At 39.6% G+C, this 25,017-nt stretch overlaps 1 protein-coding gene across 1 annotated transcript; it reads left to right on the top strand.

Moving 5' to 3' along the window:
* The first annotated feature begins 545 nt into the window (after positions 1-545).
* On the top strand, positions 546-24,769 carry LOC121643337 (ras-GEF domain-containing family member 1C-like). Its single transcript, XM_041990701.1, has 14 exons — positions 546-917; positions 14,386-14,604; positions 14,806-14,928; positions 15,095-15,232; positions 16,199-16,420; positions 17,690-17,764; positions 19,885-19,986; positions 20,524-20,626; positions 20,742-20,821; positions 20,913-21,008; positions 21,250-21,345; positions 21,462-21,585; positions 22,826-22,898; positions 22,986-24,769. The coding sequence occupies exons 2-14, from the start codon at positions 14,392-14,394 to the stop codon at positions 23,008-23,010; spliced, it is 1,470 nt and encodes a 489-aa protein (XP_041846635.1). The 5' UTR covers positions 546-917; positions 14,386-14,391; the 3' UTR covers positions 23,011-24,769.
* The last annotated feature ends 248 nt before the right edge of the window (positions 24,770-25,017 follow it).

A 25,017-nucleotide genomic window follows, 5' to 3' on the forward strand; every position in this document is an offset into this window, starting at 1 on the left:
CATTATCTAACCAGAGATTTTTAAGAGCAAATTAACGTTTTGTATGGCTTGTTTCAGTACGCTGATTAATTAGGAGTTGCACAGATGAAAATGTGTTGTTTTTGTTTTTCACAGCCTTGAAGAATGACAATCCGATTAATACATGGTATGTTCACAAGCTGCTAATCAGACTTTCGATTAATAGGAGAGTGTTAGAAACAGCAGAGGTTTAAAAGCGCATCAATTTACAAAAAACACGAAGAAGAAGCAGAAACCAGTTTTACATTCAAAGTAAAGGCAAACCCTGAATTTAATTTTAACTAGACTAGGTTAAGGCTAGGTTAAAAATAAGATGCAACGAAATGGATCACAGGAAGTGCAACATAGTTTGCATTATTAGCTTTGGTTTTAAAACGTTGTCATGGCTCTCACACCAGTTCACGTGAGCATTTCAATGCCTCCAGGATCTTTGTCATTTATTTGCCTGTGAGTGTATTACTTTGAAAATTATAACAGGAAGTGGTGTAATTTTGCCGTTTTGAGAGGTGTGTGTGAGTAGTCCTGTCTCCTCTCCGCTTTCTGCCCACTTGGCTCAGAGGACGCGTGCGTGTACTTTGTGGTTCGCCGTGTCTCTGTGGCGCAGGACGGGACGGTCACCAAACCTTCAGGGACGAGCTTTTTCCCGTCTCATAGCCTTCTCTGTCAGACAGAAACCTGTTCAGAACCGGGACCTTTACAAGCTACTATAAACAGTCATTTCCTCCACTTCCATCAAAGACAGTGCCCCAGGAGTCCGGCTTTACTTCTCTCACTGATGCCGGCTGAACAGGCTGTTCTGTGAGCGCTAATTAATTTGGGAATATTAGGCGCCGTACTTGTATTGATTTGACATCGGACACAAGTCGGATCAAGAAGATGGGGATCCAAGTGTAGTGCTGGTAAGTAGAGTACAAAAGGCAACAACTACCATATTTGCATATTAAGCTCGCACTCACGCCCTCAGCCTGAGTGCGTGCCTTTGTGTACTTGTGTAGTCTACGTGCATGTGTTCGCGAGCGCTGTCCTGAAGATCAGCCAAGCAACTGTTTTATATCTACTCACTGCAAGCAGAACACCGTGTCGTCACAGTTGGAAGTTTACGAGCGATACGGTGATGACATCATAATTCTTTATCACTTGCACCACTTTACTACGATGGAAGCGTCACAGTCTGTGGCGTGAGTCAGCGGGGATGTCTGTTTAAAGGGGCGCGTGATGGGATCTAGTTTGGTTTGAGGTCGGAGTCACTGCGTCTTCTGCCTCTGGAACATTTTACGTAGAGAATATAAAATAAATGACGTGATCCATGTGATAGGATAAAAACAAAAACAATTGAGGGGGCACATGTTGCAAACTGGGGTTTGGCTCAATGGTGCAGAGCTTTATTTTACGTAATAATTGACGTAATAACGTGAGAGTAAAGCCTCTGATTTTCTCAAACACTGCAGAAAATCAGCAGTGTGCGTTTAATGGGAGGTGGGACAGAATAAACAGGTGTGGCAGTGTTGATATTTTACATCATCCACTAAAGCATCCAAAAGGTGTTTCATATGAGGATGCACTTACAGAGCAGTGGGATTTGTCATCTGCCTCTTGCAGCTTACTGCAAAGTGGATGAAAGTAAAACCAGTTCTATCACAACCAGTTAGGTAAGAAAAATTCTTCTGAATGTTGTTCATATTATTACTAATGCTACGCCAGTGCTTACACACCTTGTGTCTTTCCTCTTTGCCTTCAAGCTGTGGTTGCAACACTGGAGTGCGGCATCACATCTTTTAACTTAACATTTTGTTGGTTCCAGGATGCAGCAGCAGCAGCTCCTCTCACCTCTTACTGAGTATCAGATCTCTATTTAAAATATAGCCCTTAAACGTTGAATAAACTTGCATTGAATTTAATTGAATCTTCATCTTCACGGACAGTGACTGAAATTGTGAAGTTGCGAATTAAGAGAGATGGAAGTGAATTGCTTTAAATGAGTCCACTCTGGATAAAGTGAATTATTTTAATTATCATCCTCTACACTCCAATGATCAAACAGCTCTTTGTTCCACCCCTTCACGTTTACAGCTTCAGTTGACCTTGTGTGTGCTCAGACCATAAAGGCCTGCTTCCCTCAGCAGTAAGAATAGATTTGCTCCAACAGTGCTGAAGATAGGGGTTGTGCAGGTATGAGCCACCAGAGTTGGGGTGGGACAGAGGTGGCCGTTAGCCAGCGTGCAGCAGGTGCTGACTGTGTTCCATCCGATACAAGCATAGTCTGCAGAGGTGTGCTCTTAATGAGGGCATCATTTTGGTTTGATGGGGAACTGAGAGTGGCGAGGTCCCAGAGAGTGAGGTCAGTGTGTAAGTGTGTGGTGGTGTAGAGGGAGACACAGGCAGGGTCTCTTTAGGGCAGGTCAACAGGGAGGTAAACACAGTAGTTGTTAGTCTGGTGCCACTGACAGCTTTATTATCACCACAAGGTTTATGGCTGTGTGTGCATGGGGGAGGGCTTTGTGTATGTGTGTGGAATGATCATAGATCACTTACTATTCTACTCTACAGGCATGACAGAATTCCTCCAGTGATTGTCCGTACTTGCAAAGGGAATTCCACCTTTTCCTGCTAGTATTAATACATATTATCAAAATGGAACAAAGCACTGTCAATATAGGCATTAAAAATGGTCAGTGGGAAAATAACTACTAATTCTTTTCTTTGTGTTTTCTTACTGTGCTACTGAGTTGTCAAGTGTATTTATTTTACACTTTACATAAACAGCCCATAAAGGGTCATAAAACTGTGATGGCTTGTGCACCTGACAGACCATCAGAAGCGTTTTGGGCTCTGTGGCAGCTTCGCCACTGACACGAGGATGATGAGGCTGATCTCGCTGACAGGTCGGGGCAGTTGGAGTTCACGTGTGGAATCTCTCAGAGCCGATTCCTCCGTCACGACAATGAGAGATGGACAGAGAGACAGAAAGGGCAAACAAGGGATTTTGCTAGAATACAAGTGGGGTGTGGGGGTGGGGAGGTGGGGGGCAATAGGCATCTAATTACATCCCAACAGGAGCCTTGACTCCATGGAAACGGTCTGTGCTCTCCAGAGCTGCTCTTAGCTGCCTCCATGCTTGTATTCTGTCATATGTGCAGCTATTGACGTCCAGCCTTTACGGATTTGGCAGGGGTCACAAAAGCAATGGAATATAGATCCCTGGTGTGTTCTGGAAACCTTTGGAGTAAGCATCTAGGTTATTCTATTAGATATAAGCTCCAAGTAATGAAATTGTCCTTGACAGCGGAGCCTCTGCTGACCTCAGGAAAGGCAACGACAGATGTGTCACCAGATTCTGATTAAGTAGTTCAAAACAATACCCACTGAACAGAGTTATTATAGTAGCCCTATGAGGAACATTATAGTAGAATATACTTAGATAGTAGTCCATCATAAACACTCATATGCATAGTTAAAAGCAACTATATTCTTTGCCTTGTTCAAAATTTTTTAATATAATCTGTGTCCAATGTAATGATTGCTTTTCTTTTCTCACAAGGACATAGTTTTTTTTTTTTTTTTTTAATTTCTACCTGACAAAATATCCCATTTTTTTAAATAATATTGGTTTGTATTGCAAAGAGACTCTCAGAAATACATCTTAACTTTAACAATTCTCCTTATTCTCCTCACCAGGTATAAAAGATGTTTAGAAATTTTTAGTAAAGATTATTTAAGGGTACAACTAGTTTTTATACCTTTTAAGCTGAAGAACCCAACAAATATGTTGATTGGCCAATAAATTAGAAGGATGTCTTTTCAGACAAATAATTAGCTTGTTTTGGTATCTTACAGGTCAGTATCATTACAAACAACACAGATTTTGATTTATTTGACAAGTTTTTTTAGGACATAACGCTGAACAGATTCTTGTTTTTGCTTGGAAAAGGTTTCCTCAAACCGAACGTTGTTCTTATCCATTGTTTGCATGACTCTGAACACAGTGGTGTGGACTCAAGCTGTATCTTCACAGAAACACCTTTATGAAAAACACTTCTGTGATGTTGGTAAGCAGTGACTAAATAGTTACACCTTTTACAGGTGGAGTGAGTATATTGTTAAAATTTGTATTGTTTATCTTGGAAATGTTGGATCCTACTGCAGCTTTCTGTAGCAACTAGTGAGGATCTAATGAAAAAAAATATAATGAAATGTGGATATTACTATGATAGATTCAGCTGAAATGTCTGAACAAGGCTAATGGATCAGGGCTTCACTCTGCAACCTGCAGGGCCTACAGGATATGATAATGGGCAATCAGATTTTTAGTGCATGACAAATTTAGTGAAAAGCAAGAAAGCAATCAAAGACATCAAAGCCCCTGTAAAAGTAGCCAGAAGAAAGTTCACGAAAAGCTGGCAAACATGGCTGGAATAGATTTAAGATTTAAACTAGAGATTCTCAAAGAGAAAGGCCTTTACGTTGTTCAGATTGCTGTAAATGTATGAATCTGTTTCATCGTATATTAATGTACGATGGATGATTGTTTAACTCGGGAATCTGTGCATCAATAAAAACTACATTTTGAGTTTAGAAACATCATTGTGCTCGTATAGCATCTTGGAACTAGTTTTAAATTTGCCAGGCATGTATTCTGATGTCCATATCAAGTGAAACACAAGGGCCATGTGTTGTGAACAGACCAGGTCCTGCTACTAATTAGTACATTTTGACACCGTACAACAGCAGTGACGTGACGCGTGGCCTCTGCCGGTGCTGTTTGTAATGAGCAGATAGATGTAGTCTGTGTTTAACAGGAAAGGAGACAGCCATGATGAAATTAGTTGCTTGTGGTTATTAGATTTACATCTGTTACTGTCTCGCTCATTAGCTTGTGGTGGTTATTGTGCAGGTTTGACTGAGAGGACAGTAACGCAGTGCTGAGACGTTTCTGTACGTGGCTCCTGAAGCTTTTCTGTCTGGATGCTTTTAATCACTGCACTGTTTTTTTCTTTCTCCATTTTCTTTAATTGCCTTTGTGGGCAGATAATTCCTCATTAGCAACAATTGTGGCAAAATGGTGCCTCGTTAGGACAGAGACAAAATCACACTTGATTCCCTTTAAAGCAAAATTACACAAATGGCGGCTGTAAATTTGAATATTATGAATAATACATGGCCGTTTTTTAAAGCATTTTGACTCCTGATTGACAGATTTGGGGTATTAAGGGAGTTGGATATGTGCTATGTGCTCTCTGAGAGTACATCTGTACTCAACTCTTAATTTATCCCATGTACTATGATGGAGACCTGAGACTCATGTCAGTGTTTCCATCTAAAAATCTAGGGAAATGGATTCAGAAGTGTGTTTTTACATAGGTGAAGTAGTTTAGAAGTGAAGCCACCTTTAAAGATAATCTCAAAAGCATGAATTTATTGGTTTTATGTAATACTAAACTTGATTCCATTTAAATGTAAATTATTATCTTAGTCAATTTTATTCAAATGCAAAACATTGAAGCATAGCTGTACCCACTGGACAGTGGGTACATCACTTGGACTTAGATGCACTTGATTGTCTCAGTGCATTTTGAGCACATAAGCAAACAGAAACTCAAACACATGCACACATGCACAGCTGTGCTCAGGAATGAGGATGGTTACACACATGCAAAGAGAATTCCCAGAGAGCATTGCACTGATGGAGCTAGTGGGTGTGGAACAGGTGCCAGAGCAGGAGCGCAACTCTGCTCAGATGCTACAGGGAAATTCCAGTGAAAGGGATTTAGGGAGTGTGTCCTTGTCGATTGCAATTCCAGCCTTTTGTCAGGCTTGTACTACAGAGAGACGCTGAGGACTGAGTGGGGAGCTGGAATGCCTCAAACATAACTCAATCCTGTCTTTAGCTGCTGGGTGGGTGCAAGCGTGCATGCATGTGTTTTTCTTTTTTTTCTGACACAAAGAACTCAGTTATTGTCAGTGCCACTCTTCCAAAAAAAACACACACACCAACCAATCCCCAGTAGTGTTTTGTTTTTTGTGTGTGTTTTTTTGCGGAGTGTGTGCTGCGATATGCGTGGTATTTTGCAGTCTCTATTGTCAGCGTTGGCAGGCGGTCAGTGTGCAGTTCAGCGGCCAGCTTGGCTCAGCCCGGGTTCCTCAACATTCAGTCTGTACGCCAGTACACTTTTGGGCTCCTGTCAGTCTCCCATGCCAGCATCTCCCACTGTGAGAGCAGGCTCCTGCAGGGCCATCTGTACAGGCATCCTGGCTGGGCACGTGAGAAAGTAGAGCATGGAGAGGGAGATAGAGGGGAAGAGAGGGAAAATGAAAGAGGAAGACGAGCGGAATGATGACAATGAGGTGTTTACTTCCACTTAAGCTCATTCCACAGTGAGAGTACTTCATTATTTGTCCAGTCGTATCATTTCAGCTTTCAAAGAACACTGGAAAATTTAGGCCAGAGCTGAAACTCTCTGAGGTGCATAAAACGGTGTCAGGACCAAAAATAAGCTAGTGTCTGCTTTTGTGGAGCACAGTCCCAAAATAGATGAAGTGTTGAAGTTGTGATGTGTTAAAGCTTTGAACATGTGGATCTTAAATTAGAAAGGAAGTGTTGGAGTATGTAAATTAGCAAATTAGGAGGGAGCTTGGGAGTCATACACTGTTTGTAGAGTAAAAGAGGAGTTTATTGAGTCTGACAGGACACACGTGTAACAGGAGGTTTGCATCCTGCTCTTAAGCAAAATAGGAGGTTTGCAGCTTTTAATGCTTTGTTTTTTCTTTGTTTGAACTGTGATTGATGAAACCAGCAAGCAGCAAAAGAAGCAGAGGAGAATGTAGCTGCAAAACCCATGCAGGATATTTAATGTGCCACTCCTCAATGAAAAGTGTTGCATTAAATAGTGGATTTTATTTGTACTTTCTCAGTATCACTGTGGCATATCCTTTCTGAACAAAAAGCAGCATTTAACCAATCAGATAAAGAAGTTTAACACAGAAAATTTGGACAAATACATGCAAATCAGATTTCTTGCATCATAAAAGAGTATTTAGATTTTAAAAATATACATTTCATATGACTGAGTTGGATGGCGGGAGTTAGCTCTCTGGAAAACTGATCTGTCCAGCAAATCTGAAAAAAAGAAAAATGTCATTCCTTATCAGCAAAACAAGGTCAGGAGTGAATTGAACTGGCCTTTGGGAGTCAGCTCTACCCTCAAGGACATGAAAGCTTTGAAATGTCTCTTGTCTGAAACTTCTTTAAGCTTGGGGCAGAAATCTGGTAGAAAAACAAAAATTTCATGGGTTTTTACCTAATTCAATGAAAATGTCAGAGGTTTGAAAATACAAAATGATGGATTCTTTTTTTTTTTGTACCACTATATTTCAGGCTTGTCAGAAAAACAGCTAATTTTAGCTCATATTCACAAACTGATAGCTTCTTTTTGCATCTTTTAAGTCATTAATGAAGACTGTAAAAGAAAAAAAAAGCATGTTTGCCCTACAGTCACAATCCATTTCCTTAAATTAGATTTTGATTAGCCACCAGCAGCAGTGGACTAAAAGCATATCACTGTAGAGATGTCCTTGTTCTGGTGGGGGAGTAAAAGGAGAAATACAACCCTCCATCTATATAAACATCTACAGTGGAAATGAGCCGGCTTAGGACTTTAAATTAAAGCCGAAGTCTGCATAAAAGTAAACCTAGGAACATTTGACCCTTGTCTCTTTAAAGTCACAGGTCAGATAGAGGTTGGATTTGTTCTGAATAAGCCCCTCTAGTCTTAATGGGGAGCTGATTATTCTCTTAGCGATAGCAGATGTGTCAGCATCATTCTCCTCACCACAAACACACACATACACGGTCAGTTTGAGCAATAGCTGAAACAAGTCTTACAGAGAGCCCAATTGAAGCAGCTGCTTAAAGACCAAGATTAGGAGTGTTGTGAAGCTGTTTGCCAGGAATGCCAGTTTTTCATCAAAACGCATCTCACACATGCAGCTCAACCCGACCGTCAAGGCTGCTGATAGAGATTGTGTGTCTCCAGACAGCAGCATTCTGCAAATCATGACAGAACAAAGCAGGCGTATCCCCCAGATGGCAGCGATAACAGCCTGACACAATCACAAGACAAAACACCTACACACACACACACACAGACACACTCACTGCAAGGGGGCCCGAACAATGACACTTACCAAGATGTCTAGACGAGGAGCAGGGCTGCCGAAGATCTCGGGGGGCGCTTCCCTCACCTGTTCTTAGCTGTTTGTTTCTCACTGTGTTTTTTCATGCAGCATTGATGCGGTGTGACATGCACAGTGGGAGCTCAGTGCATCAAGGGGAATGAAAAACAAGTCATACACAATCTACAGCTGTGGATGGTTTCTGCACATCATAAAAAAGTGGTTTCAACAATGTAACTGTAAAATTACCATGAAAACAACAAAAGCAAACAAAAAAAAAATCTGTGACATTTTCAAGGAAGATTTCATTTGATTTTTGCTTTGAATTTGTCTGTTACATGAATCAGTGCTGGGCAAATTCAGAGAAGACTTAATGAGAAAGTAACTATTTAATTAAAAAATATAAAATATTATGACAATTACTTGGCTACTTTGGGGTTAATATCTATATCTGTATTTAACTACATACTGTTGAAGGTTAGCTGGTTCATATTATTCTCTCTCTAACCACAAAGAAGTAGAATCTTACTGGGTTTGTGACAGTGTATTTTATTTGCTGTCTTGTGGGCAGTTACTGGTTTAAATGGCTGTATACTGGATTGGGCAAGAAACATGAACCTTTTCCCAATAACTGGAAATGATATACAAATGCTGCCCTAGAAACTTTAGCTCAAATAACCTAATGGTAATGCTGTTTTAAGGCTTAAAACAGTTAAGACAGACTATTTTGCACAGTATGTTAAATACAACGCTTATTAGATCGTAACAGTCCATATTGATGTCACTATTCCTTTTTTAATTAGCATCGCTATAATTAGCAAAAATGCTGTATAATAACACCCTCTTTATGGATTTTGGATGAATTATTAACACATTTAGAAAACGGCATATGAGCCATCTTTACCCTAAAGAACTTGAAGAGATATTTAAAAACATGGACACAGTCTATTGTTTATTTTGTGTCAAAGATCGTGGCTTAGATCTTTTGGATCTTTTCTTAAATCATCATAAAACTTGGCAGATATCTTTAGACTGTTTCTGGAAATTGGTTTACAAAATATTTAACCAAAGTGAACATTGACATCCTAGATGCCACTGAATTCAACATGTGGTGCACAGCATCTGTTGACTGGTTTTAAGTAAAGTATAAAGTGTAATTATGGGTTGTGCCTGTCTGCATCATGTATTTGTCACTACCTACCTCGGGAGATCTTAATCTGGGCAACAGAAATGATGTAAAAAAGAAAAACAATAGACCCATCAACCCTGTGGTGGTGCTCTAATTACAAGTAAATTAGGCTAATTTATAATTGAATTGTACTGTATCTTTAAAAGTCAGAAACTGGTGATATACAGATAAAGCTGAACTGAAAATGTAATTACTCAGAGGGTTTAAACTGTTGGCTCAGATACACAGTATAATAACCTCAGATTTTACATACATCTACAGCTCATTATCTATAACATTATTTGGGGGCAAATCTTGTACCCCATATTGTTTGGTGCTTAAGGTCATTGTCTAGTCATCCTGCCTTAGAGAAGTCGCGATTGAGACATCTGACACCATCTCTTGCACATGCATGATGACTTTGCTGTGGTTTATTCAGCCTGGAAGGCTTTCATTTTGTTTCCACTATTGAGGTCAAAAAGACATAAAACCTGATAAAGGTCCCTTGTGATTATTATTACAGTATATACTGCTCTCACAGAAAATATTGAACCATTTTGCAGACTTTTTGCTTCAGCTACTTTTATACTACTTGGTCCATTTCCCCTAAATTCAACAGTAACTGGACAGAACAGAGCCACCAGGTGGTCTTTCTAAACCTAAATAAATGTCCAGGCATGAATAAGAATCTCAGTGGTACTTGAATCTACGTGTTGCAGACATCTTATGTGTTTTATTTAATAACCAAGACATTTTTATCAAACTTCGCACGCATATCTGTCAAAATGTAAGACGTTTCACACTTCCATAAACAGTAAGTTGCTAGAGTGTACATGGCCATGGCCTAGGTAATAACAATTGCAGAATTTGAATGATTTTAAAGGAACTGTGTCTAATATGCTGACATAATAAAAACAAGAAATACAGAACTGGCTCTGGGAAACTTAATTTTGATCAGAAGACAAGAGCTGAAGCAACATCTTCCGTTTTAGTTAATAAAAGGCTCGTTGCAGCTGGATAGAGAGACTTGCATTTCCAAACATTTCTTTTCCTTTATTTATATTGAACCACATGGTGCAAAAACCACAAGAAGTGGACATGGACTGTGGAACAATGTCATATAATCATTCACAACTGTTTCCTGTCCCTAATTAATTTATGTGTCGATGATGCCCAAAGAAGTCTTTTAGTCCTGAATGTCTGACCCGAACCCTGAAGCACAAAACCACTTCTGTGATAACCTTTAAATGATTTCAGTAGTTCATGGTAGGGTTATTTCCATGGAAGTATTTGTCTGTTTTGGGTGTTTCTTAACCAACAGCTCCATGACAATAGTGTGCAAAATCACAAAGCTAAAGCCACTCAAATCTGACACAAATAGCACAGTACTGATGTAGATTTCTACCACATGCACCAGACACAGATATAATCTGTGTCGTCTTGGCACAGCAGGTAAGACACCACTTCTCCCTCAATCATTACCTCTAAAAGAGCTGAAACAGAACTGAGGGCTGATTAAAAAATCCCCGAAGCCACCACTTAAAACATTTACTACTCTATTCTTCCCTGTGGTTAAGCTGTTATTGCTGCTAAAGGAGGACCAATTTAATGTTAAATAATAGAGCTGTTATTTAAAACGGTTCTTTCACTATTTTGTCCAACCTCTGTAAATGCAGGGTGTGTTTACTGTGCAGTCAGTGTTTTTGTCAGAGCGATTACTGAAAAACTATCTAGCTGCATTTCATGAAACTTGGGGAAGCATAATCAGTGGAATACCCTAATGAAGTTTTGGTGTGGATCCAGATCATTTTCTTCAAGACTGCCAGATTCTGCCCCAGCCTTGGCAGAAGTCTGCGTACTCTGAGTGTTCTCGCCTTCAATCAAAATAGCTGCTAATTAATAAAAGTTAGTCTGGCTTTAATTTCTTGTCCCCAATTAAAAACTTACTATAGTCTTTTTTTTTGCTTTATGCAATCAAATCAAGTAAGTTGAGATGAGTTTAGTGGCACAGAAACTCAACATTTGTCATTTGATGGCGTATTAGGGGATGTACACATTTGTTAAGGACTTACCCAAATGACTTTTGCTCACACCTTACATACTGGTATCAGCTGACAGAGACAAGGCTGTGATGAAATAATGAATCAGAGTCTGTGAAATGTTGCAGGGAGGAGTTTGGGAGCTGAGGAAGAAGCATTAGGGAGAAATAATGAGAGTAGAGATTATCACAAGAGATAGCAGAAATCATTAACAGTGTGCTCACGTAGAGTAAAACTCTCAGTCATTCCCGTACATGTAAGAATATAAACACAGACATACTGAGAGAGGGTAAATGTTTGCATGCATGAAATGACTCACAAATTAACTGCTGGATTTAGTCGCGTGCACACACTGAGCTTAACAGATGTTCATCCTGTCCGTCCTTATGTAAAGTAAATTTCATTTAGTTGCCATTAGGCCTTCCTTATGTGCTGTAATTCTTATTGAAGCATTTTGCATTGCCGTGCTTCAAGCCACAGCTTCTTTATGGCTGCAGGTTAAAATTCAGTCTAGGGGAGGTTTCTGCAAGGACACCCCAGGCTTGGATGTTTTGGAGCCTCATGGACAGCAGCAAAACGTACATGAGGCAGAACATCTGATATGCAACATTAAAAAACTGAAAGCTGCATTTGGCGGAATGATAGTAATAATTTTGTATTCTCTCCTTAACAGTGTTCAGTCCTTCAAATGCACAAGTTTTTCCCATTTTCAGTGTTTTACTTAAACTGATAAAGTCAGATGGTGTAGGCTGTGGTTTGGTCAGTGACTTTTCTTTCTCTGCTTCTCACATGTTATTGTTAAGCGTAACAGAGCTGAAGAGTGCAGAAACTTGTTGGTTTTCTATAACTGCAACAGACGTTATAATAAATATGGCTGTTGGTGTCAGTGGTACAAGTAGGAAGGAAGGCCATAGCAATGCTTTGCAGAGACAGGCTCCCCATCCCCCAGCCTTTTGTGTGTCTGTCTGTGTGTGTTTGCATCTAGGTGTGCACAAGTGCATGAACATGTGCTTGTATGTGCGGGTAACAAAGAAGAGCTGAACCTCTCACAGAGAAAAATCTGCAACATGAGATGCTCTTCTGCAGGGTGTGTTTGACCTTTGACCCTACAGACTCATGAAGCCAGCAGTGTATTGATGGGTCAGCAGTCGATCAAACGATAGTGTTTAACTTGGAAATTTAACTAAATTTCCTCCAGTGATGATGCAGCCGTATCATTATCTCAGATGCTGTCGCTGTTTGGATGAGGGCACATTTGTGCACATTTTGCTTCGACCCTGGTTCTTGTTTTAGCTATAAGAAGGAACAGTAAGAAGGAAAATAACTTGTTTACTACTGAAACAACTTAATTTACTTCTTTTTGCTCAAGGTCTTACCATCAGCATGCAGGTTTTCTTGTGATGCTTGCAGGCAGGGACGTTTTGTAACACTGAGATTAACTTCTGTGGCGACAGAAGGCGACAGAAGCCATCTTTGGTGATGTAAGTGTGATACTGGTAGATGAAGTTCTATCAGTAAGCACACAGATGACTTTGTTTTTATTTTTTCATTAATTTATGTCAAATGCATTAGGATCAATATATCATGTTTCCCATCTTTCCATATTAAAGCTTGGTAATGAAGGACGAAGGACGACTCTTGTGTTGGTGAAATCAGGGTAATTATAAGCGCCCCCTGAGGATTACATTACTCTCTGTGTTAGTTACTTAAGAGCTTTGGGAGAAGCATGTTGAATTTTTAAAATGTGTAACCCAAAGCTTTGGTAAAGCAAAGACATACAGAGCCCTTGTAGGAAACAGCAGTCTCCACAGCGAATGAGTGGCCTATTTTCGTTCTGTCCTTCGCCTTTTCGAAAGAGAAGATGGGGCCGGTTGTTGGGGAGTGCTACATGTCCCCTAACAATTTCAATGTGCCATCAGGTGAATGTAGAATGAAAGCGTTGACTGAGTTGAAAGAATTTGCTGGGTGGACTAAAAACTGTGGAGAAAGTGTACAAGTTGATATAGAGACTAACAGATCAACTGTAAGGAGAAATCTTCTGTTTTGTTTTTCCAAACAAAGCCTTAGGTCTGATTGGCTCAATATTATTTTTAGTGCCAAGACAATACAGCCGATGGACCAACAAGCAGAGAAATGTTTGTCTAGCATGAACAGTTTTCATCTTTCAAAGAACTTTATGTTTTGTCAAAGCGTTAAAAAAAAATTCACCTCCAAAAGAAAAGGTCACCCACACAACATTCAGCCTGTTAGCTGACAAGTCATTGTCACACAAATAAATGCAAATGAAGACTTGTTTTTTTATTTTATGCAACAATGTTGTAAAAGGATTATAATAGTCTTATGTCACGCACAAACCTTATGTAGTAAAAGTGCATTTTCTTGGCATTGAACTCTGGAAAAGGTAAATAAAAATGCATTTATGTTTGGAATTTAAACTTTACCCACAAAAATTATAAAAAAAAAAATTGCAGATATTACATATATTAACTTGAAGTAGCATTTATGGGTGTCTTTCCAAGCTAAGTGAATTGGAATTTCAACATTAATGTTGTTTCCCAGCTGGTTTTTACAGGCTTACAGCGTAAATGTTATCAAAAGTGTTTCTGATCAGCACAAGTAATAATTATAGCAGGTCTACACACTCGCCCAAAGAGTACACACATTAAATCGTCATCTATTGTTCAATAAATCCTAAAATAAAATGGATCTTCAGTCTCACCTTCATCTCATTTGTCTTTAGTAAACCCAGTGTTTCTGTAATTAATGTCCTCATATGTAACTGTACACACAAATGAACACCACATGTAAAATATATCTTATTTACATTGTTATGACTAATAAAATAGACGTTTGAGAGGCCTAACGGGAACAATATTTGCATTAAACTCATTTCCTCCAAACGAAATAAACTTGAGTTTTCATTTAATAAAGCCCAATTTTATCCCACTTCCTCATTCTGTCCTGCTGACACTGTTTTCTCTGTGTTTGTAGTCAGGAATGCCCCAGACTGTGTGCTCAGGCACCATGTTTACCACTCCCAGTGGCTTCAGCCCTCATCTGGCCTGTGCTGAGCCTGGGGAGGAGGAGGAGGAGGCCCCACAGGAAGGCCCGGGGCCTGGGGCTTGTCTGGTTGATGGGCCCCCGATCACCTCTGCCTCCCTGGACACCCTGATCCATAACCTGGTGCCCACTGCTGATTACTACCCTGAGGTAAACTGAAATTTACCACAGTCACTACTCTACCAGCCTCAGAAAGTTCCTTTAAGTTTAGTGACAGTTCTGCCAATTAGATAATTAGCTTCTAGTCTCTGCTTGAAGTGTTCCATGCTGTCTTTAAATACAGCCAGCAGCACTGTTTTTATTGATGCAGTGAGAGTGTCTTTGTAAATGTCTCTTTCTGTCCTTTGACAGAAAGCCTATGTATTTACCTTCTTGCTGAGCGCTCGTCTGTTCATCCCTCCTCCGGAGCTGCTGGCCAGGGTGTGTGAACTGTGCATCAAACAGCAGCAGCTGGATCAAAGCCCACTGGACACGGTCAGCACTGCACCACAGATAAATACAGCTAATGAACTGTAACCTCAGAATCATACAGGCATAAGTATTTATATTTTCCTTCACTTCATGTTGTTTTGTTTTGCAGGCCAAAGCACTGTTTTCTTGAGCAAAGACAGTTAAACCTAATTAATCTTTTTAACAACAGGCAAAAGTGCGCAAATTTGGTCCCAAGATCCTGCAGCTGCTGACAGAATGGACAGAAACATTCCCATCTGACTTCAGGGATGAGAAGATGGTCGGACACCTTAAAGACATCATCCATAGGATAGCCCCATGTGATGAGGTATGCCAATGATGTTTTAGTGTAGGCACGTGAAAGCAAACCAGTTGCAGATTATCCACTTCCACTTTTTTAAGGTTGTAAACCAAAAGCTCAAAAGGTTCATTCTTGACCTGAGGTAAATTATCTGTATGTGTAAAATGACACTAAAGGAGTACCCTGGTCATTAAAGAGTGATATCAAAGTATTCTGGCCAAGCATCCCTTGGTTAGGAGGGTATAATGAACCAGATGTGGAGGGAAATAATGGTGAGGAACATGATTTAATTATCTTTACTACCTCTGTGATGGGTGATGGAGTCAAAGTGTGAGTGTACTTTAAGTAGTCACATCCCAGCTGTTATAGTCTTACATTATAGGAGAGAGAAGCAGAGAGAAAGGAAGGATATTAAAGGAGTGGCTGTATCTGCAGCCTCGAGGGAAAATAGAGGGAAGGAGATGGATGGAGAAAATGGGGGGATGAGATACAGGGCCACAGAGAGCAAAAGAAAAGGTAAGGGAGGAGGTGCGTGATGAAGTCAGTGGAAAAGTAGTAAAAGTGGAAGGAGGTGGAGGGAGGAGAGAAAGAGAGGAAGGGCAGGTGGTGATGAATGTGCTGCTATTTGCAGCTGGCTGCCTTCGGCGTGGGTGTGTGCATACATGGGGGAGCCGGGACTCTGGGTCATTTGTGAGACAGACTGACCTGATGGCCTCTGTGAACGGTCATATGGAGGGAGGGGTCCAGAGACACACATTCCTGGATGCATAACACTCCATGTTGTTGCCACACTGTGAAAGCTTATCTTAATTACATTAAAATGAATACATATGTTTGAATAAAAAAATCAAGCCGCAGGTTTTAGCAGCTCTCACAACTTGGCAACACAAGTTCCTTTGATTCATCCCTATCACTACTCTACAAGCCATTCATATGTTATTCATTAAAGATGTTATTGATGGCTCATCTTCTCTTCGTTCCTCACCACTCTAGGCATACTGGAAAACCCTGAACCAGATGCTACAGAAGCTTAGCCAGAGGCTGGCCCTGATGAGCCAAGGGGAAGAGAGCATTGTCAAGGTCTCCCTCAATGCTTCCTCCATCTCTGACAAGCTGGCGGCCTTTAAGACCAAGCCTCCGCCCATCCAGAAGGACATTCTCTCCATCTGCAACGACCCCTACACACTGGCACAGCAGCTCACCCACGTGGAGCTGGTGAGGCTGGGGGAAGGGAGGAGAGGAGTCGGGGGTTAGACAGAGGTCAGGAGAGAAGACGATAACCAGGATGGACATGGAAGGAAGGAAGGGATGTTGGGGGAGCACTAAGATGCTAAGGATGTTGAAACATGAGTAGACATGAACTTAACAGCATAAGAAAAAGGCTAGAAGGGGATGAAGAGGATAAAAGGAGAGATGCGTGTGATAGGAAATGGTTTAAAAAGAACTGAAGAAAAATTGGTAAAAGGCATGACCAGAGACAAACATTTGTATAGTATCATAACTTTTTGTTTTTGTACCATTTTTAAACTTGATTATTACTTGTCAGTTATTCCAGCACCAATACCTGTTAAGCCAGTGTAACAGAAGGAAAAACAAAGACAATAATGCAATCAAACACATCCGAACAAAGGGTCTCTGCAGTGTCCCTCACAGTTTGCCTTTAGCTAATTCGTGTATGTATGTTGATGTGGGCACGTGTATCCGGGGGTGGTTGTGTTTCTGTGTGTGTGTATTTGTGAGTGTGCCTGAGTAAGCCTGTACTCTTGTCTGAGCGGTGACATCACCCCAGAAGTCAGTGATGTGCCTGGGGCTGCAAACAAAGGGGATAAAACCCACTGCAAATATATGCGACCTGACAGCTTCACACTCTGACACACACATACAGACTAAAAAAGACAGAGGCTGGGACAGACAGGCATTTGCAGTTCATACCTTCTGAATTTATTAAGTCTTTTGTTGGTTTTAGCATGTTGATAGCGATTTATCTGATTGTTGTCATGGTGCTTTCTGTCTTTGTGTATGTGTGCTTGTTTTGGATGGTATCTTGCAGTGTGATGGGTCTAATGAGTCATTCTGATTTGCACATGTATGCGACTGAGCTGCTGTCTTTTAATAGAAGCGAATATTGTCTCAAATGTCACTTTGAGGAAATATGATAGCAATGAGTCACATCAATGAGTCATTACCTCCATGTATTGATTGGTTTCCATTACTGAGATGAAAGAGTTATTAATGGGAGTACTCCAGTCAATGTGCATGTGTGCATGTACTTGTAGTACTTTTGCTAAAAGGACATTTTTATGTTCACACAGTCATACTGTAGTAGATCTTGCCTGCCTTGTGGTGACAAAAAAAATCCCAATAATGTAAATCTTTACATTATTTAACAAATATAGTAATGCTTAGGCTAGCACTTTAAATGGTTATGCTGAGTCTTACGGAAACATAAATTAATGAAACATGACTGTTTGTGTCTGTTTCCAGGTACATTTGAGTCATATTGGGCCAGAAGAGTTTGTCCAAGCCTTTGTTCAGAAAGACCCACTAGATGGGACACAGGTAAGCTTTCATTTAGTATATTTATGTATATTTGCGTGTAAGACAGGATTATTTTAAGAGGGAATGAACACATATGAATGGTGAGTTTTACTTTCTGTATGTTTTGCAACATCAGAGGATCAGTCTTGTCAGGTTAAACCCAGCAGGTTTAAGTCAGATTTGTCAGGTAGGAGAAACTGAAGTTCCAGCGTTGTGGAACAATGGAGGAAAATGGTCCACCTGAAAACAACTGTGATTTTTGTTGTGACCTGCTGACTGCAAGTGTGCTGCTGTGGCTATTAGTCATCACTATGTGGTTGTAGCTAAGTGTACAATTTCCTGTATTAGCAGATGTTACAAGGGTGCTGTTCAGCCCTTTATACAAAGTGAATGTTAATAAATAAATAAAGAAAGAAAAAAATAAATAAACACTAGACTGTATCCAGCAGTAGTAAAGAACACCATCAATTTAAATTAAAAATAGGAACTGCTGCCCTTTATCTAACTAAAAGTCACCATAAATAGCTTAACTTGCATCTGCAGCTAGCCAAATGAGCCCATAACTATAAACCTTCCTGTCAACTACCCAGTTTTTTTGCCTGCATTTATTATGTTATTTCAGTAATATGTCTATTTATCCACTGTGTGGTCTAAAAAAAAGACTTTTGCAATAAACCTTATTTATGAATGTTTTGAATCTCCTCAAGTTTATTAAATGTAATTTACTCAGTAGTCCTCAGCATTGAAAATAATCCATTATACTCTCATTCTGTCCATTTGTCCTCCATCTTTTTATCATTGAATTTGAAGTTATCAGGTATTGTTGTCTAACTGGAAAACATTTGTAATTACTTATCTTGTGTTACGCTTCCGAAAATGGAGCCCTTTTCAGACAGAGCTTGTCTTTGCACAAAAAAAGATTTCTTTATTAAGCTGCTGCTGTTTCATTATTACCGTGCTTACACACATCAAGCAGTTTTCACAGAATCAGCTGAGTTCTGAAACCACTGGTTTGAGTAACGTGTTCAATGAGGCCGGCTCTACCTTAATGCCGTTTTGCTTGTTCCTTTCTCTTTCACTGGCTCATGCGTATCAACAGAGGATCAACCTTTTCCCCTCAACCCACTTCTGCACTTACACACAGATAAGCAACAAAATGGGCCCATCATTCACCATTATTAGTCCCGTATTTAAATGGACTGTCTAAAAAGGCTTTCAGTTTACATTCACTCCACTTCTGTAGCTAGCTAAATGCTGACCATTAGTATTCAAACCACAAATTTGCCAACATCTGCACACACAAATCTATTTCAGACCATTTATCAGCTTAGTTTGAATATCTGGACTCTGTTAACTAGACAATGTAAATATTTTGGATATAGGCAAATTAGATATATCTGAAAATTAAATTATGAATCAGTGTTATCAGTAATGAGAAACCCTTACTCAAGAATAGCAAATGTGATGTTATTTTTTCTTTGGAAGAATAACATGGATATCTGAAATGTTCTTCGTGGCTGGTAAGATGTGAATTGCAGGTATCTGTTGTACATATTCAGTCTAGCTTTTACATGACTTGCCGTGACTTCACACATGAGCTGAATTGAATAGAAGAGATAAGACAGGAAATGCAGTGTGTGTTGAGTGTTTGTACATCTGGATGCAGCACATGAAAAATGAACTCACTCGGCATTATTGAAAATGAAACTACCAATCAGGTTAATTTATTACTCTGATTGATTGCTATAACTGCTAATATTGATTTGCATGTGCTTCTTAAAGGGCCAAACAAAGATCATAAGACTAAAATGCCTCAAACAACACAACAATGTAATAATGTAGCTCAAAATGTGCAGCTACTCCTTCTGCCCTTTGTATGTAACTGTTGAAGGTTATTACTTTTACTATTACTATTTTATATACCTGTGTTTATTATTTTTCTCTCCTCTGTCTATCCTGTCTTACTCTCCATCAGCCACTTTGTTTCCACTCCTAGCTCTCTACCTTTGTCATTTACACTCCCATTTGGGTCAGCATGTACATAAAAAACTAATTAGTGTCAGTAGAATTCCCTATGGTTGCACTTTCTATACTAATTTTTGCTGGTGTGTATGTGTTTGTGTATGTGTGTGTATCAACAGGAGCCATGTTTTAGTGACCAGAAGAAGAAGACCTCCAACCTGGAAGCTTATGTCAGGTGGTTCAACAGATTGTGCTACCTGGTAGCAACAGAGATTTGCATGGTGAGTGAAAAATGCCTGCACACCGGCCTTTCACTTATTCTGACACTGGACTTTGGGGACAAACAGATGGCAAACAAAATGAGCTATACAACGCAGGTGAAAAGCACTGTTATAATAAAGGGCACATGCATAATAAGCAGCAGAATATCTTCTCGGAGATTTACCTCTGATACATACATGAGCATTTTATAACATACACTACCGTTCAAAAGTTTGGGGTCACTTCCCTATTGAATCCCATGGCAAAGTGACCCCAAACTTTTGAATGGTAGTGTATGTATAATCATGTCTTTTTTATGCTTTTTTTTAATTGAGATCCAGCTCCTATGTATTGTTTTTTTTCCGTAAATGGTAAATCTTAATAAACAAGTTGAAGGAAAGCAGCTGAGGTCAGTTTATCTGTTACAGAGCATTACTGCCCCCTCATGGTTATTTCTGTCAATACAGTTTCACCGCTGAGGTTTGGGTCTGTATCAGAAGAGAGGACAAAAATTTATATATTTGATAAAAGTAAATTTTATTACCTCCTTCATACAGCCAGCGAAGAAGAAGCAGAGGGCTCAGGTTATAGAGTTTTTCATCGATGTGGCCAGGGAGTGTTTCAACATTGGAAACTTCAACTCCCTCATGGCCATCATCTGTGAGTTTCCAGTTTTTTAACATCTAAGCACACTACTGATTGATAATGCTTACACTTTACGTAGTGTAATAACTTTAAATGTTATTTAAAGTTTAATTTTTCTTTATTTCTGTAGCTGGTATGAATATGAGTCCTGTGTCACGACTGAAGAAGACCTGGAGCAAAGCTAAGACTGCCAAATTCTTCATTCTTGAGGTAAACACAGCCCAATTTTTCACTGAGAGGTACAGGACAGGTAATAACTTGAAGCTGACAGTGTGCTGTTTGTTGCTCTTTGTCTTAAAAGCATCAGATGGATCCTACAGGAAATTTTTACAACTATAGGACCGCCCTGAGGGGGGCTGCCCATCGCTCTCAGACTGCCAACAGCAACAGAGAAAAGGTGGATCTGTTATTCTCAGAGCATGTGGGCTCAAATCTGTTTTTGTTCAGTCGATTTAGGTTCTATTTCAAGACACAACTATAAAGGAAATATTTTTTGTCTTTACTGATAAACAGTCTTATTCAGAAAACTTAACACAAGTTTTTTAGAATTTTTTTTTAGAATCTTTTTTTTAATTTTTGAGGAAGAGGAGTTTGTATTGGATAATAAATTTAGTCGTCTTGTCCATTTCCCTCCATAGATTGTGATTCCGTTCTTTAGCCTGCTGATAAAAGACATTTATTTCCTGAATGAAGGCTGTGCCAATCGCCTACCCAACGGCCACGTCAACTTTGAGGTGCCTTTTTTTCCTAATCCTGCATCATATGTTAATAGCAAAACCTACACCTGCAAAAAAAATCTTATCCTTTTTGAGAACTATTTACATATTGTCTTTGTTCTTTTTTTTTTTAGAAATTTGTGGAATTGGCCCGGCAGGTTGGAGAATTCATGACGTGGAAACAGGTGGAGTGTCCATTTGAGGAAGATCAGGCCATCCTACACTACCTCCACACTGCCCCCATCTTTAGTGAGGATGGTGAGAATTGTTTCATTGTGGCTTTTTATTTAGGCATCATGGTTTGGTTGATGGACAGTCAAGTCACTTTAGTACAAACTAAAGTATCTTAATTCCTTTATTTGCCTGGACTTTTGCTGTTTGGTGTTGCTATCAGAGATAAAGAAACTCTGTGTGATTGGTAGTTGCATTACTATCTTTTTTCTCCTGACAAATATTGCCTGGATCGTCACGACTTTTGGCAAAAACATCCATGAGTCATCATTTTGTTCCCATTAGTATTACCCAGTTCTACCAACCACATAATGGGAACCTGAAAAACATCCAATCCCAGTACAAATAGAAGATTGATGGCTTTTAATGGGATTCCGAACTGAGAAAGGAAGATCCCATTAACATAATAATAATAAAAATAATAATACATTTTATTTGTGGGCGCCTTATTTTTGACACTCAAGGTCACTTTACAGGATAAAACATAAGAATAAAACAAATCAATAAATACACTCATAAATGAAAGGATGCATAAAACAATAATAAAAAGCAGGAGGATCTGAGGGAATGGACTGGTATGGAGACATGGAGGAGATCAGAAAGGTAGGGAGGAGCGAGGTGATGGATGGCCTTGTAGGTGAACAGCAGGATTTTGTAGTGGATGCGGTAGGTGACGCGGAGCCAGTAGAGCTGCTGCAGAACAGGGGTGATGTAATGGGTGGATGCAGTTCTTGTGGTGATCCGGGCTGCTGCATTCTGAACCAGTTGAAGTTTATGAAGTGTTTTTTGGGGAAGACCGAACAGAAGGGAGTTAAAGTAGTCGAGACGGGAGGTGACAAGACTGTGAACGAGTGATGCGGCGGTGGGAGGGGTGAGGGAGGGGCGGAGGCGGTTAATATTGCGAAGGTGAAAATATGCTGACCGGGTTATGTTATTGATATGTGATGAAAAAGACAGAGTGCTGTCGAGGATGACACCCAGATTCTTTACCTGGGGGGAGAGGGAAATGAAAGAATCATCAATGGGAATTTTAATAACTCATTTGTCCTTTTACTTTCTGTTTTGATTTGTCATAATGTTAAAAAGTTGAGAAACTTGGATGTACTTGGTCTTTAATGCTCAAAAGCAAATATTAATATAACATTTACCTCAACCTACCATCATGCTTCAGATTCAGAGTGCTGCTGCAAAGGCTTTTCTTTGAAATGTAAAATTCATTTTACTGACTAACCTCTAAACACACCCCGTCTTTTCTCGCCCTCCCCAGGTCTCTATCTTGCATCCTATGAAAGTGAGAGCCCAGAGAACCAGGTAGAGAAGGACCGATGGAAAGCGCTCAGGTGAGAACCCACTGCAAGAGAAATGTTATCAAATCTAAAGTCAACACTCCTTCTTTTAACAACCTCTTACCTCTTTTATCCTGTCAGGTCTAATGTCCTGGGCAAGACATGAAGCTCTGACAACAACTAACCCTCCCACCAACGAGGGAGCGTGTGTTCTCTTTGCACTAAACTGAACTGTGAAGGAACCTGAAGCCGGTACTTAAGTGTTTTTCTATAAAAAAAAAATAAATAAATGTGTAAGGAAAAACTGGAACAAAAAGAAAATAAACAAGAATCACGATGAACAGGATTCATCAAAGAGTGTGAACAGAATCGGAAAAGTAAAGAAAACAGGATGGTGGTATCAGTGAAGAACGGTATGTTGGAGTGGGACACGGCTTCTCCATCCCCCTCCCCTTCATGTGTGTTTACTCTGTGAAGATGTTTACTATTTTAGAAAGTACAGTTACAGGGAAAACCACTTTATAGTATGAAACTCCTACTGATGCTGTTTGATGTATGGTCTCCTTTTCTCTCTCTTTCTCTTTGACCTCGCATCCAAAGCCTTGCAGGCGTTAATTGTAAAGTACTGTAATGAAACAAAGTGATGTGAAGGGCGCTGGCTAGCCCTTATCAGTCGTCAAATTTCATAAGTCTACTGAAGGAACGGCAACCGTGTGTGTGTGTAGGAAGACACATACCTGTGTGTGTATGTGTGTGTGCGTGCGTGTGCGAGAGAGATGCATCTGTTCATTATTTTCTCTAACTTATGTTGCAGTAATAGAACATGCTCATAGTTTTATCTCTATTTGTGTTATTTATTGTATTTTATTTTAGGGAAAGAACTAGGTGAGGAATATGAACTGTTTTAATGTATTTGCTCTTTTTATGTATTGTGCCATTAATCCAAGACAACTACAGTAACAGGATTTAGGTCAGGTGTAGATTGTGTACAGGTTATATTTACCCCTCTTCTTTCTGCTCTTCAGGAAGTTTTCTCTGACTGATGTTCAGTTGTCTGATATATTTATGGAGATTTCTGTGTTGACAGATGTAAAGTTTTTATTGTAATTTTCTTTTACTGAATATGAAGTCGAAAGGCATGCTACGACAGGTGTTTTTAAATGGGCATTAATGCATCCACCTTGTAATGACGACTACTGCAACTCAAGCTTTGTAGAGATGATGCACTTCTGCGTTTTGTGGAAGGACAATGGGGACTTTGTGACTTCCGTCTTGCTGTGAAGGTAAGAGGAAAACGTGTGCCATATACTGTAAGTCATTAGTTGTCATTACAATTCAGGTTTCTTTGACTTGAAATGTGTTGTTTAGTTGTCTTGTGAAACTGTCAAGAGTTTAGTTGTGATTGAGGTAAAGGGGGGGAGCAAAGGGAAATATGTAACTATAAGTTTCTTTAACATATTCAGTTTGCTATTATTGATTGATGTCAGTGTTTTCTCTTAAATAAGCACATTTCCCTCTGTGGCAGACCTGACTTTGAGCCTCCCTTGTCATCAGTAAACTTGCTTTTGCCATAACTCATTCCTCAGATAAGACTATAGAGAGACAGACGTGATGTCAAATCTGCCGTTTCGCGATGAAGACGTGTTTTAATAAAACATTGCTTGTGCTGATGAACGTGTTCTTAATGACAATCACCTACATACTATCTGTTCTGCTCTTTAAGTATTATCTACCTGCCAAGTTCATTTTAGATTTTTCTTTTTTATGTGTAACATACATAGCAGTGTGCAGTTAAAGGAGTGGTGCATACAGTTTTAGTTGTGGGTATTGGAGCCAAGCAGACACACCGTTGGCTTTGACATCGCTGCAGTATTTGTGACTGGTTCCTAAAAAGCCTTTATTAAAACTAAACCATGCCTACTGCTGATGCTTATTGTGTTTGACTGTTCTTGGTTTGATTATTTCTGACTGAATTCACAAAAACTAAAAAGGGGTTTGTTTATTTTTCAACATTTCAGTAGGTTAAAAAGGTTTTATGGAAGCAAAGAAAATCCATGTAGAATAGATTAAAACATTTTGTCTGGAAAGCATCTGACAAATTAATTCAGCCCTAAACTGTATGAAAATATGTCTAAAAATGCCCAGTGGTGAATGTTTTTATAAATTAAATATT

The sequence above is a fragment of the Melanotaenia boesemani genome, chromosome 7 (genome assembly GCF_017639745.1).
Source record: "Melanotaenia boesemani isolate fMelBoe1 chromosome 7, fMelBoe1.pri, whole genome shotgun sequence".
NCBI lineage: Eukaryota > Metazoa > Chordata > Actinopteri > Atheriniformes > Melanotaeniidae > Melanotaenia > Melanotaenia boesemani.

Bases quoted from the DNA above. Each gene is read 5' to 3' on its own strand.
- LOC121643337 (XM_041990701.1), top strand. From the start codon at position 14,392: ATGCCCCAGACTGTGTGCTCAGGCACCATGTTTACCACTCCCAGTGGC. The intron at 16,421-17,689 runs GTGAGGCTGGGG...GTCTGTTTCCAG, and splicing joins AGCTCACCCACGTGGAGCTG to GTACATTTGAGTCATATTGG. The intron at 17,765-19,884 runs GTAAGCTTTCAT...GTGTATCAACAG, and splicing joins ACCCACTAGATGGGACACAG to GAGCCATGTTTTAGTGACCA.